Here is a 13,260-nt window from a genome sequence, read left to right on the forward strand (position 1 = left end):
TGGCTGAGAAACACCTAAAGAAATGTTCAACATCTTTAGTCATAAGGGAAATGCAAATCAAAACAACCCTGAGATTTCACCTCACACCAGTGCGATTGGCTAAGATCAAAAACTCAGGTGACAGCAGATGCTGGCGAGGATGTGGAGAAAGAGGAACACTCCTCCATTGTTGGTGGGGTTGCAGACTGGTAAAACCATTCTGGAAATCAGTCTGGAGGTTCCTCAGAAAATTGGACATTGAACTGCCTGAGGATCCAGCTATACCTCTCTTGGGCATATACCCAAAAGATGCCTCAACATATAAAAGAGACACGTGCTCCACTATGTTCATCGCAGCCTTATTTATAATAGCCAGAAAATGGAAAGAACCCAGATGCCCTTCAACAGAGGGATGGATACAGAAAATGTGGTACATCTACACAATGGAATATTACTCAGCTATCAAAAACAACGAGTTTATGAAATTCGTAGGCAAATGGTTGGAACTGGAAAATATCATCCTGAGTGAGCTAACCCAATCACAGAAAGACATACATGGTATGCACTCATTGATAAGTGGCTATTAGCCCAAATGCTTGAATTACCCTAGATCCCTAGAACAAACGAAACTCAAGACGGATGATCAAAATGTGAATGCTTCACTCCTTCTTTAAATGAGGAAAAAGAATACCCTTGGCAGGGAAGGGAGAGGCAAAGATTAAAACAGAGACTGAAGGAACACCCATTCAGAGCCTGCCCCACATGTGGCCCATACATATACAGCCACCCAATTAGACAAGATGGATGAAGCAAAGAAGTGCAGACCGACAGGAGCCGGATGTAGATCGCTCCTGAGAGACACAGCCAGAATACAGCAAATACAGAGGCGAATGCCAGCAGCAAACCACTGAACTGAGAATAGGTCCCCTATTGAAGGAATCAGAGAAAGAACTGGAAGAGCTTGAAGGGGCTCGAGACCCCAAAAGTACAACAATGCCAAGCAACCAGAGCTTCCAGGGACTAAGCCACTACCTAAAGACTATACATGGACTGACCCTGGACTCTGACCCCATAGGTAGCAATGAATATCCTAGTAAGAGCACCAGTGGAAGGGGAAGCCCTGGGTCCTGCTAAGACTGAACCCCCAGTGAACTAGTCTATGGGGGGAGGGCGGCAATTGGGGGAGGGTTGGGGAGGGGAACACCCATAAGGAAGGGGAGGGGGGAGGGGGATGTTTGCCCGGAAACCGGGAAAGGGAATAACACTCGAAATGTATATAAGAAATACTCAAGTTAATAAAAAAAAAAAAAAATACTTACACTGCATTAGATGTTACAAATAATCTAGCCATAATTTAAAGTACAAAGAAAATGCATATACATTATATGCAAAGATGATGTCACTATAAAGAAATGATCTGAGGATCTGCAGACTTTAGTATATGAAAGCACCCAGGCCCAGGCCTCCAGGGACACTAAAAACAACTAACCACGTCCCCAAAACAATCCGATCAATTAACCTACCCACTAAAACGAACCAAGACATACTTTGCTTTGATCACGTTAGTGTTTTAAACAGGACAATTGATAAGAACTGTTCTTTACTATTCCAGTTTACTTAGAACAAATTAGGGAGAACAAACTACTTCACTAGGACAACACACAACTTACAGCTACTAGACATTCTTCAACAAAAGGAGTCAGGACATGAGGACGGATGGTCACCATGATGTCCCGGAAGTCAATGGCTGTGACTTTTCCCGTCTTGGCATTGTCTCGTTGCACAAAGGCTTGCTTTGCGTGCTCCAACTGTATTTCCTACAGTTAGAAAAGGTAAAACGGTTAATTTATGTCTCTTTCTGACTGCAAATGACTGCTTGTTTTTTAAGTCAGACGAAATAAGCCTACATCGTGATTTAACAGGCCCCACCAGCCTGTTTAAATGCTTCCCCCTAAACTACTGTTTCCTTGGAAAGAACATTCCTCATAGCAGCGAATATTAAGTTGGTAAGCACACACTCTGTTTTAAACGTTACACTCAGCAGAATCCGAGCCAGGCACGATGGCACATGTCTGTGATCTTGCACTCGAGAAGCAGAGGTAGGGAGACCAAGTGTTAAGAGACGGTTACAGACACATTATGGCTCTGAGGTCAACCTGGGCTGTGTGAGAAAGCCCTGCTGTCTAAGTTACTGTTCAAACGCTGTGAAGCAGCACCATCACCAAGCCAAGTCTTATAAAAGAAAGCATTTAATTGGGGGCTTGTTTACAGCTTTAGAAGGTTAATGTAAAGCAGACCGGCCTGGCACCAGAGCAGTAGAGGGAGTGTTACCTTCTCACTTGCAGGCAGAAGAGAGAGGCACTGGGCCGGGGATGGGTTTTTGAAACCTCAAAGCCCACCCCCAGCAACAGAGCTTCTCTGACAAGTCACATCTCCTAATCCTTCTCAAACAGTTCCAGTTACTGGGGACCAGGCATTCAAACACATGAGCCTATGGGGGCCATCCTCATTCAAACCACCATGCAACGTTTCAAAAGAAGGAAGAGAAGGTAGGAAAGATACAGGAGGAGGAGGGAGAGGAGGAGGAGGAAGGAGAGGAGGAGGAGGGAGAGGAGGAGGAGGGAGAGGAGGAGGAGAAAAAGTCAAAGGAATCAAATCAAGTTCTTTTGTTTCTAGAATCTGAGATATGAAGAAAGTTAAAATAAAAATGAAGTTTAGTAGCTTCAAAAGCCTGGCTAGATCCAGCAAGCAATCGTGAGCACATGCTAATAGGTAAGCGCTTGACATAACAATGGTGAAGGAGTGTTCTCTGCTGGAAAGCGCTAATCCTCAGCACTGGCACTACTGATATTTGGGGCAGGTTAAGTCATTGTCACAAAAGGCTGCTCTGTGCCAGTTGATCCTCCCAGTAGCTGCTAGTAACTCCTCCACCCGAGGCTATGAGGGTCAAAAATGACACCACGTAGAGCCCTGTGTTCTAGAATAAGAAGGTGGACAATTTGTGCATCGCAGGAGGAAAGGCCATAGAAGCACACTTGGATATATCATTCATGTGACCAAACTCCACAAGAATCATAGCTCTCTCTACTGCTATGCCCAGGAGATAAGTGTAGGCATAAAAACCAAACACTGCTTCCCACTGAGACTCACATCACACTACTTCTCTGAAAGGTCCTGCTATCATCTTCCTCAGCACACTACCCACATTCCAAACAGACCTCAGAAAGCTAATCTTCATGAAACTTAAAAGTACCACCAAAAGGCTATCAAGGATTTCAAATTATTTAAGATGAAATGGTAAGGAAGCCATCTCTTTGCTTTGGTAACAAGATGACACTAATTGTTCTATGGGTCACTGCAATGTGGAGTGACAGGAGTCTGTCTGATGTTGCTGTGTAGTTAGACTACCTGTTTCCCTTGTCCCGCATGAGAGACAGGATGAAATGTGATTGACGAAGTATTAATAATGACTGGACCAGGGGGTTGGGGATTTGGCTCAGTGGTAGAGCGCTTGCCTAGCAAGCGCAAGGCCCTGGGTTCGGTCCCCAGCTCTGAAAAAAAAGAAAAAAAAAATGACTGGACCTGGTTAATTAATACAGTCATGAGTTATGGTTTTCTGTACTTTAAAAATGTAAACACTGTAATTTTAAAGATTAATTAATTAGTAAGAAAACGGTCTTTATCTTATTGACAGTTTCTCCTTAGTTACATACAGCATTGGCAACTTTTAGTGCAGGACACCCAGATGAACCTTGTGAGCCCAGATCCTTCTAGAGCCCTGAACTTGATCTTTACTTAAGATGTGCCCGCCACCCCAGTCCTCAGATGACTCGAACTCTGCTTTCCAGGAAAAGCGCTGCCACGAAAGGTCAAAGATTTCGTCAGAGCTAAGGATTACTGTCTGCCTCCAAATCTCCCCACTCCTACCTGCTAGACCAGAATTTCTAAGAATATATCCTGTATGTACCTTATAAAGGCCATAAAATTACACATCACTAACCCCACTATTAATGTCCTCACCAGGGACTCAACTCTGGAACCTCTGCTGGGTTCAAAGCTTAATTATTGACATGCTGGTTTCCCAGTGACACACCTGAAGAGCTGTTGTTTTCGATTCTGTAAGCTTCCTTTCTCCCAAGTGCAAACCAGTTGCCAAATTATGTTCCCTGAGCCTTTAAAAGTTCCCTCGAACGAATCTTTCCTTTTCTGACAGCAGTGGTTCAGTGTTCCCTCAGACCTGGCTTAGGTTCACTCATGGTCCTCACTGTCACTCTCTGACCACAGCAGTCCACCATGCCTGCACCCTGTCACCTTTCAAAGCCCCAGATCCAGCCTCCTCTTTCCTCAGCAGACAGAGCCAGTGGCCTGAATCACAGAAACCGATCTCTAATAGAAGGTCCTCGGGATTCTTGGGGAAGTACTCAGGGCAGCATCTCAGCCATGCAGACCCTCTATGCAACTGGAAAACCCATCTTGGCCTCTTCGCTAAAAAAAAAAAAAAATCAGTGCCCTGTCATGTGGTTCTAGAGATGAGCATGTTTTGGGATAATATTCCACTGTCCATCAGAAATAGGGTCTTCACAGTAGGCTTCCCACCTCTGCCATGGATGCAGTGCCACATTCTGCTTACGTTTTCGTCTAGCTGTGCTGTTATAGTTCTAGGTGCTGTGGGCACTCGTGTGGCCAACTGAATGAACAAACCAGGATCTATTCAACAAAAACAGAGTTGTCTATCCAAGAGCCTCAGAAATTCAACAGGCAGAAAGTCTAACTGCTCAAGACCTGTAATGAAAAAATGACCACAGTTGGTATCCCATTGAAAGCAAAGGCCATGGTATTCAGTTGAAAGGAAGAGAAGGAGGCCTGTATTCAAATGCAATGCCAGTGCTTTAGAGAGCCAAGGTTACTCTGAGAAACAGCAGAGGTACCCTGTGGGTATTTTCTATTTTCCTAGTTAGAACTCTGTCTCAAGGACCCAGAAACAGCTTCATATGCCACAGCCAACCCTTTCCCTCACAGAGCAGAAATCCAGAACATGAAGACCAGCTTATCTGGAATAGCAAAGAGAAAAACAGATGCCCAAGGTTTGTAAAGGACCCATGATGGCCAACCCTCAAAAGAGGGGTTGAGTTTGTGATGGGAGCATATCTGTAAAGGGAACATTGCCTCCTTTGCTGACTACATAGTTCAGTTGGGGAGCTGCCAGCAGGGATCCTACAAACAGGCAACACAAAACAAAAACATAACTAAACAAAACAACCGAAACAGCTCCTTTTATCCTGATGATGAGCAAATTGAGAGTTCATTTTTCACAGCTCCTAAAAACTGGAGACTTTAAAATTCCATGACTGAACTCGAAGCTAACCAGTGAAGAAGGTCTAGGCTGGTCCTTCTATGTAAGCTACATTACTAAAGACAGGGCTTGCTCCTGATAGTTAACCTAGGCTTGACCAGCCCTGAAACCTCAGAATCCTCTTCCCTTGGTTAGTACCATCACATACAGCACACAGGTCGTAAGTATTAAACTTATGGCACCCGGGGAGGGAGCTGAGGTCCTCCTGCAGGGGCAGCAAGACTGGAACTCAAGGATGGATGCTATATACACACACACACACACACACACACACACACCCCACACACACACACCCCACACGCCCCCAAGGACAAGTGCCTGCTTGCTACCTGACCACGGTGCCTATGAAGCCTTGGAAAACCATACTGTAGGGAACTTGACTAAAACTATACTTGACAATTAGGAATCTAAAAAGCTCTAAGAATTTCATTTTATGGTACTCAATCTATCTATGTATTTATTTAAGACAGGGTCACATGAAGACCAGACTGGGCTCAAACTTTCTACACAGCCAAGACAGACCTTAGACTTTCTTTCCAGTTCCTCTGCCTGCTGAGTACTGAGACGATGGGCATGCGCCATCATGCCCAGAGGATGCGGGGCTGAACACTGAACCCAGGCCTGCTTGTATATCAGTCTTCGTCTCTAGATTTTGCCTCTGCCTGGTTTTGTGAGAATATAATAAAATTCCTAAGTTTCCACTAAGGCAGAAGGCAATGTGCTCACTGATCGTCACAGAGAGAGAGCCGTGATTCTCCCCTCAGGCTCGACTCTCCTTTCAGCCCTCAGAGCCCTGAATGGGTGTGGAGTAGGAGTGGGGGTATGGGTTCGGGTGAGGAAGCCTGAAGGGCCAACCATACAGACAACTCTGCAAATGCTAAATTCAAGAATGTGTGAGCTTTGAAATAAATGGCCTGACACAGTGACTTAAATCCCTTGACGGTATCTCTATAGCCACTAACTAATGTCTAATTCATCTGTAAGGGCTGCCAAGAGGTTGATGTTTCTTCCTATAGTGTGCCGGAAGGGATAAAAGTGGGACGGAGACCACGACAGTAACACTCATTTCCTAAGGGAAGGGAACAAAGAGAGAAGCCATCATTATAATAAAGTATTTACAGGTTAACTGGCGGCAGGTTAAAATCCAGGGAAGGAGATAGCCGCCTCTCTGTATTTCTCTTAAAAAAGAAAAATCAATGAGAAGAAGATACTGGGGTAGGTGGCAGCACAATACACTGGTCTCTCACTTATGAAACTACTGATCGATGAAAGGAGACGTCTCCCACAAGCAAGCGTCAGTGGTAACGCTTTAACTCTGGGCAAAGGGACACCTGTCACAGATGTCATTTTCCACTGATGGAGGGGAATGGTAGCCCTGCAGTGTAATGCACCATGACACAACTTACTGCATGGCGGAGCTCAGGGGAGCTAGCTGGTGTCTTAGGCCCCAAGGCTTTCTCCACAAAATGCACACACCAGGGCCTGCTGTCCAGGTCATTCATGACAGACACTTGGTAAGGGCTTAAACACTCGTAAAGTTCTTTCTAATCCAGAACTGCTGAGTCATAAGAACCAGCCACAGGCACAGAAAGATGGACACATGGACACATGAACACGTGGACATGGCAGAGAATCATAGTCATAGCTAAATACTAAATATTTACTGCTGGCCTAAGGTTGAGGCAGGGTTTTATTGAAGCCTTGTTTCAAAAGACTTCTTATGTTCATTTTATAGAAAGGCACATGAAGCGGGAGGTGGGGCTGGGAGGGTGATTGACTTTCTAACTCAAAGTCCTGCAGCAGCTGAGCCGAGGATGCACACTGAGGATGGTGCCACTCCAAACTGAGAGTCTGACAGCCGAATTACGCTGTCCTGGGGAAAATCACAGTGGGATCAAGCTGATTTGGACCCTAATAAGCAAAAAGAATTTCAAAGAAAGCTTTGAGTGAGCCTGGAGAGATAGTCCTGTTGTAAAAGTGACTTTTACTCATCCCTAAAACACACACACACACACACACACACACACACACACACACACACACACACACACACACACACGATGGGGGAGAATCTATGACAATAATTTGGATGCTAAAAAAATGAAGCAGGCTATATATCCAAAGAATTCTCACGTAGGACGACGGGAAGAGAGAAGACTCCCTCCAGCACAGATTAAGAATGCTTTCACCTGTGAAAGAGATGGGTGGTCATCATAAGAAACACACACGGAGCGGACAGTTTATGTTAAAAACAAAAGTTAAGCTTTCTTCAAAAGGAACCTTGAAAGCACCAGTGGGGTGTAAATCTGGGAAAGTCATGTGGGCTGCAAGTTAGGAGAAATAGAAGGTAAACCTCGTGCTGGGTGCAGGCCTCACACTGGGGCTATGCCTTCTTACATTCTCAATGCCTGATACTGTAGACCCCGTGACTTTCATCCTATACATGGAAACATGAAGTACAGTGCTTGATTCTAAGTCTGGCCCTGGGGCCTGCGCTCGCGCTCTCTCTCTCTCTCTCTCTCTCTCTCTCTCTCTCTCTCTCTCTCTCTCTCTCTGTGTGTGTGTGTGTGTGTGTGTGTGTTCACACGCATGTGTCTGTCTGTCTTTTGTGACGTCGCATCAAACAACTCTCAACCTTAGAATCCTCCTGTATCCCGCCTGTGGGCTGGGGTGGCAGACGTGTGCTAAAACCATCCGCTTGGGAGCCACAATCTTAATAAGCAATCGGCTGATTGTTTTGAAAGGATGTCTACTTAAAAAGAAAAAAGAAAGAAAAGTAGAGGCAAAAAGTATAGTTGTAGAAAGAGCTGCGATTATCTCACAATACACAGGGAGAGGAGGCAACAAGGATCAAATTGATACTTAAACTGAGTAGAGAAAATGAAACAGGGGCCCTTGGAGGAGGGAAAAAAACAACAAAGAAACAAAGCAAGCTGGGAAGAGGGTGGGCCTGAGAGAAGGCACATTCAGCCTGTGAGAATAGTCCTCAGGTGCCAAGCCAGGGAGGTTTGCTAATTTGAGACTGTTTGTAACTGGAAAAGAGGGACAGGGCACGGGACCCACGACACAAACCAGGACCTCTGTCACCTAAGGCCAGAAGGTCCCAACCAGGCCATGTGCAGCCATCTCTGAGTCCCTTCTGCTCAAGCACCAGTGACTGCTCCCTGACCCTGTGCTCTGCAGCATGCTGAGTTATGGAGCAGGCTTTCACTGTAGCAGATTCCAAAGACTTCAACACACCCATGCAGACTGCTGGAGGAAAAAAGTCAAACTCCTCAAAATTGCTCTCCGTATAGAAATAAACACACGTGGGGGTCACCCTGCTTCTGGTCTAAATTCATGCTTCTAATAGTTCCAAGTCTGTCATTTCCTTAATAATCTCCAATTTTCAAGTGGGCATACTTTGAATGTAAAAAGATTCTCCTTGCCTCTATTCAGACATGCCAGCACATTTGTGCTTTAAGCCTGAGAACTATTTATTCGGTAGAACATCATCATCAACAACAAAAGTCTACAAAACAGACTGTAGATCCACTTGAGCTATAAAGCAAAGACCGCGGCGGAGAGATAAAAGGAAACGAGCAAAAACCTGGTTCATTTTTCCTTTTGGGTTTTCAAAACTTAAAAAAAAAAATATATATATATATATATACATATATATATATATACACGATTTTAATAAAAACAAAGTCAAAACCTTAAAAAACAAAACAAACAAAAACCTCTGGTAGTAGAAAATTCCAGTCAAAATAAAGACGGATGTGGAAACGAAGACTAAAATGAATAAGGAATGTTTGCCCAGCTCTCTAGAGTATTTAATATAAGTGCCCTAAATTTGCATAATTTTAAGCTAATTGGAAAATAACCTGAATTGAGATAAGGATAGACATACGCAAGTATGGATGTATGTGCACTGTGTGTGCACATGTGTGTGAGGACATGTGTGTGAGCACATGTGTGTGAGCATGCATGCACAAAGGTCAGAGGAGGATGTCAGGCACCTGTCTACCATTCCTTGGCTTAGTCCTCAAGCAAGCCTTCACTATCCTCCTGTCTCTGGCTGCTACCACACCGAAATTACAGCCACATACACAGCTACCCATGGCTTTTTACATGTGTGCTGGGATCTGAAGACATGGCCTCATCCCCAAACAGCAAGCACTCTTGACACACCGAGCCATCTCTCCAGCTCCCACATCTACACACATGAGGTAAAGAAAACGGAACCGAGCAACATGTACATAGAGAGCGAAGGCATCTCCAGTCCTCACGTCTCATAATCATGAATTCTGCCACGCAGTCCCATCTGAAGACTCACGGTGAAATTCTGCCCCGAGTTCCTCGGGTTGGACCCTCAAGAAGAGCCGTCTGGACAACGCCGCCTCATCCTCTGCGCGTAAGGCAGCAGCAGGATGGAAAAGAAGACCTGTGCGTCTCGACGTTTCCTCACTCTTCTGATTTCCTGCTCAATTTCTCAGCGAGTAACAGCCGCAGAGATGCTAGCCTGGCTCTCAGCAGGGAGTGACCGTAAAAGCCCAGCTCAAGCTGTTCAACAGGAGGCCAGGCTGACCAACTCTGGACACAACACAGTGAATCTTGATGCCTTTGTCCCGAATGTAAAACGTGTCTGAGAAAATGGAATCTAACTCTCCGAGTGGGCCAGATTCCACACAGATGCCAAAGAAGCTCTCCTCTGTGGAGCTGGGCAAACAATGCCAGCTTCCTACACTCCTCATTTGTCTTGGAAACACTATGCTTATCGAAGTCATAAACTAGTACCAACAGGCATTATATCTGCCAGTAGCAACTTACAATCAATAGGAATAGGTTCACCTGTTGCAAACCAAAATACCGACATGGTCTCTGGCTGTCAAGGATTTATGGTCTTGATACTTCTGTTAACCGCAACTTCTAACAGTAAATATCTGAGATCTGCTTGCAGTTTCGCTACACTGTAAAGTGTATGTAGATAGCAACAATCCCCACATCTGTACATGAGTGGATCACAGCTTGTCATCTCTGTGCCTGCCAGCTCTTAGCCCAAGGAATCTTGACAAACCTTGCCTGCTCAACAAAAATATATTAGTGAATGACCTGTCTCCTAGAAGTACTGATAACAGCACAATAAGTAAAAAACAGACATGTGGGTAATATCTACACTCTGAATCAGGTGTAAACACAACAATTATTTCCAATTTCTCCAGTCATTTTCCTTTCCTTCCTTTCTTCTTCCTCCCCCTCCTCCTCCTTTGGTGGTGGTACTGATGGTTTGTTTTGAGACAGGGTTTCGCTGTGTAGCCCTGGCGTTCCTGGAACTCACTCTGTAGACCAAGATGGCATCAAACACAACAACCTGCCTGATCTGAACGCTGGGATTAAAGGCATGTGCCACCAACCAGCTTCCAAGTGTTTCTTAACAATCTCAGCTAATATCGAAATCTATGTGTAAGGCATACATATAATCAAAGCTTTGCTTGAGGAGGTGAGAGCAGAGGCAGACAGTCTTACAGAAGCACACCTATTTGCCTTTAATCCTAGCACTCGAGAGACAGAGGTAGGCAGTTCTCTTGAGTTCAAGGCCAGCCTGGTGGATATGGCAAACTCTGAGCCTATCAGAGTTTCCCTGTCACAGAAAGACACTAGAAAAATGCACACTTGAAAAAATGTTCGCTTTATAACATTTACACACACACACACACACACACACACACACACACACACACACACCCATTATTCATGAAGTAAAGATGAAAGAATTACACATAAAAAAACACCAGCCATCCCTGCTGTAGTATAAAGGGAGTAAGCTATGTGTCCCCTAGTGTCTTCTCAAATCCTTCCCCAGAAATGAGGAACGAGAATCCAAAAAGTTGTTTTTCTGTCCCTGCTGTTCTGTCCTGGATTTGTGAAATCCATACACAAAGTACAAACAAGAACATACATGCTCACCATATAAGCTCTGACAGACAACCATGACCTCGGTGTGTAACACTTACTCAGACCAGGCATATTTGCTTAAATAGAGCACAGATTTTATTGAATAGAGGGAGAAACCTGCAGAGTGATATATACTGAGTGAACTGCACACAAGCACAGCTACCATCCCTGCTGGCTTGAACCAGCTAAGGTCTTCCTGGGAACATCAGTAATTCCCTCTGCCCCTCAGGTTCCTCTGCCTCACTAGAGATGGGAAGAGAGTGTGTGGTGGTAGCTTTCACATCTCAAATAGGCAAGCATCTCTGTGCTCGTACAACAGAGACCACAGCCAGGGAGCAGCACCTACCTTTCTGAGTTCTGCTTTAGAGCAGGAAAATGGGTGCACCTGACAAAGCAGAAGTCTCAAACACAGGAAACCGAGCTTACTGTCTTAGGGCTTCCATTGCTGGGATAAAATACCATGACCCAGAAGCAAGTTGGAGAAGAAAAGGTTTCGTCACTGGAGGGGATTTGGCTGTGTCATCCCCACCACTCCATCCCCATTCTGCCTCCATCCCCCTGCATCTGCATTTGGCAAGATCTAGGGTAAGTTTTAAAAAAAAAAACCAGAGGAGTTGAGATCCGAACAACACTTCTGGTAACAAAGAACTGAGGGCAATTTCCTAAGCAGCTTTTCTACAGGCTCCAAGATGAACGATCCCAAGAGAAAAACATCCGTCATTGTTTATTAAGTAATAGATTTTGTAAAAAGAAATAAGGTTGCTGAGGAAAGTAAACAAGTTCATAAAAACCCAAAAGAAAGGAACTCTTTTATAGAGATTTGTCTACCAATAGATATTGATCCCCAGTGACTAAATATAATGGTGTAAATTAAAACATTTTTTAAATGACACTTGAAGAGGAAAACCCAGACATAATCATAATTTTATTGTTTTAATTCTTAGTTAATCTAGAAGAGATGAGATTCATTATAGCATCATCATAGAATAAGAACTGTATAATCATATTTAAAAATGCTGTCCAGCTGATCTCATCATTGGTCCAATGATCCAATCACAATAGAGGGGAAGAAGAGCTGTGGGAGGGACAGAGCTAGCTTAGGAGAGAAGAGAAAGCCAGTGCCCTCACAGCAGATCACACAAGGCATGGCACACTCACGCATACACGGACACACACAGACACACACAGACATACACAGACACACACAGACACACACAGACACACACACACACACACACACACACACACACACACACACACACGGTGCCAATCTCTAAAGATCAACCTAAGAAACAGTTTCCAAAGCAGCCTGGATGATTTCAATATGCAGCAATTTGAAACTCAGTGGCTTAACCTATAAAAGACCTCAGAGGAAACAATTTCACACTTAGAGACACGGGGCTGCATTTTCTCAAGAAAAAACACACTATTTGTGCATCGTGGGACAAGCAGGCACAGATCCCAGTTGCAATTCTCATTTCACTTTCTTAGAAAGCTGCAAGGAAAACGAACTCTCTTAGCCATTGAGCCATCTCTCCAGCCCCATGATTTTGCTTTCTTTGACATAGCAACCATAAAGGGATCGTTTTCACACTCTCAAACAGGAAGAGTTTCTGCACAGTCTTTTAAGAACCTATGTAATTCTACAATTCAACAAACTGGAAAAGAAATACTTCTAAATTTCTAGCCTTACAAACCCATTGTGAATCAGGCTTCAGGGCAAAAGCAAGCTTATACTTAATTCCTTTTTCCATTTTTCTATTTCAGTTTTTAAGAATAAGCCTCCAGGAGCAGGAGAGATGGCTTGATGGTTAAGAACACTGGATGCTCTGCCAGGACCCGGGTTTGATTCCCAGCACCCACATGGGAGATCGTTCACAATCGCCTGTAACTCCAGTCCCAGGGGATCTAATGTCCTTCTGAAGCAGTACATACAGTTGCACAGACATGTAGGCAAAACACACACACACACACACACACTAAAATAAAAA

At 44.4% G+C, this 13,260-nt stretch overlaps 1 protein-coding gene across 4 annotated transcripts in view; it reads right to left on the reverse strand.

Moving 5' to 3' along the window:
* Slc25a13 (solute carrier family 25 member 13) overlaps positions 1–13,260 on the reverse strand; it is a 182,683-nt gene that overhangs the window by 80,362 nt on the left and 89,061 nt on the right. For all 4 annotated transcript variants that reach the window (XR_005503443.2, XR_005503442.2, NM_001419627.1 and 1 more), the window contains exon 6: positions 1,650–1,796. Coding sequence is in view for 2 of the 4 variants with exons in the window: in NM_001419627.1 (NP_001406556.1) it covers positions 1,650–1,796 (147 nt within the window). In the remaining 2 variants the exon portion in view is untranslated. The remainder of the gene's footprint in view (positions 1–1,649; positions 1,797–13,260) is intronic.

This window comes from Rattus norvegicus, chromosome 4 (assembly GCF_036323735.1).
Source record: "Rattus norvegicus strain BN/NHsdMcwi chromosome 4, GRCr8, whole genome shotgun sequence".
NCBI lineage: Eukaryota > Metazoa > Chordata > Mammalia > Rodentia > Muridae > Rattus > Rattus norvegicus.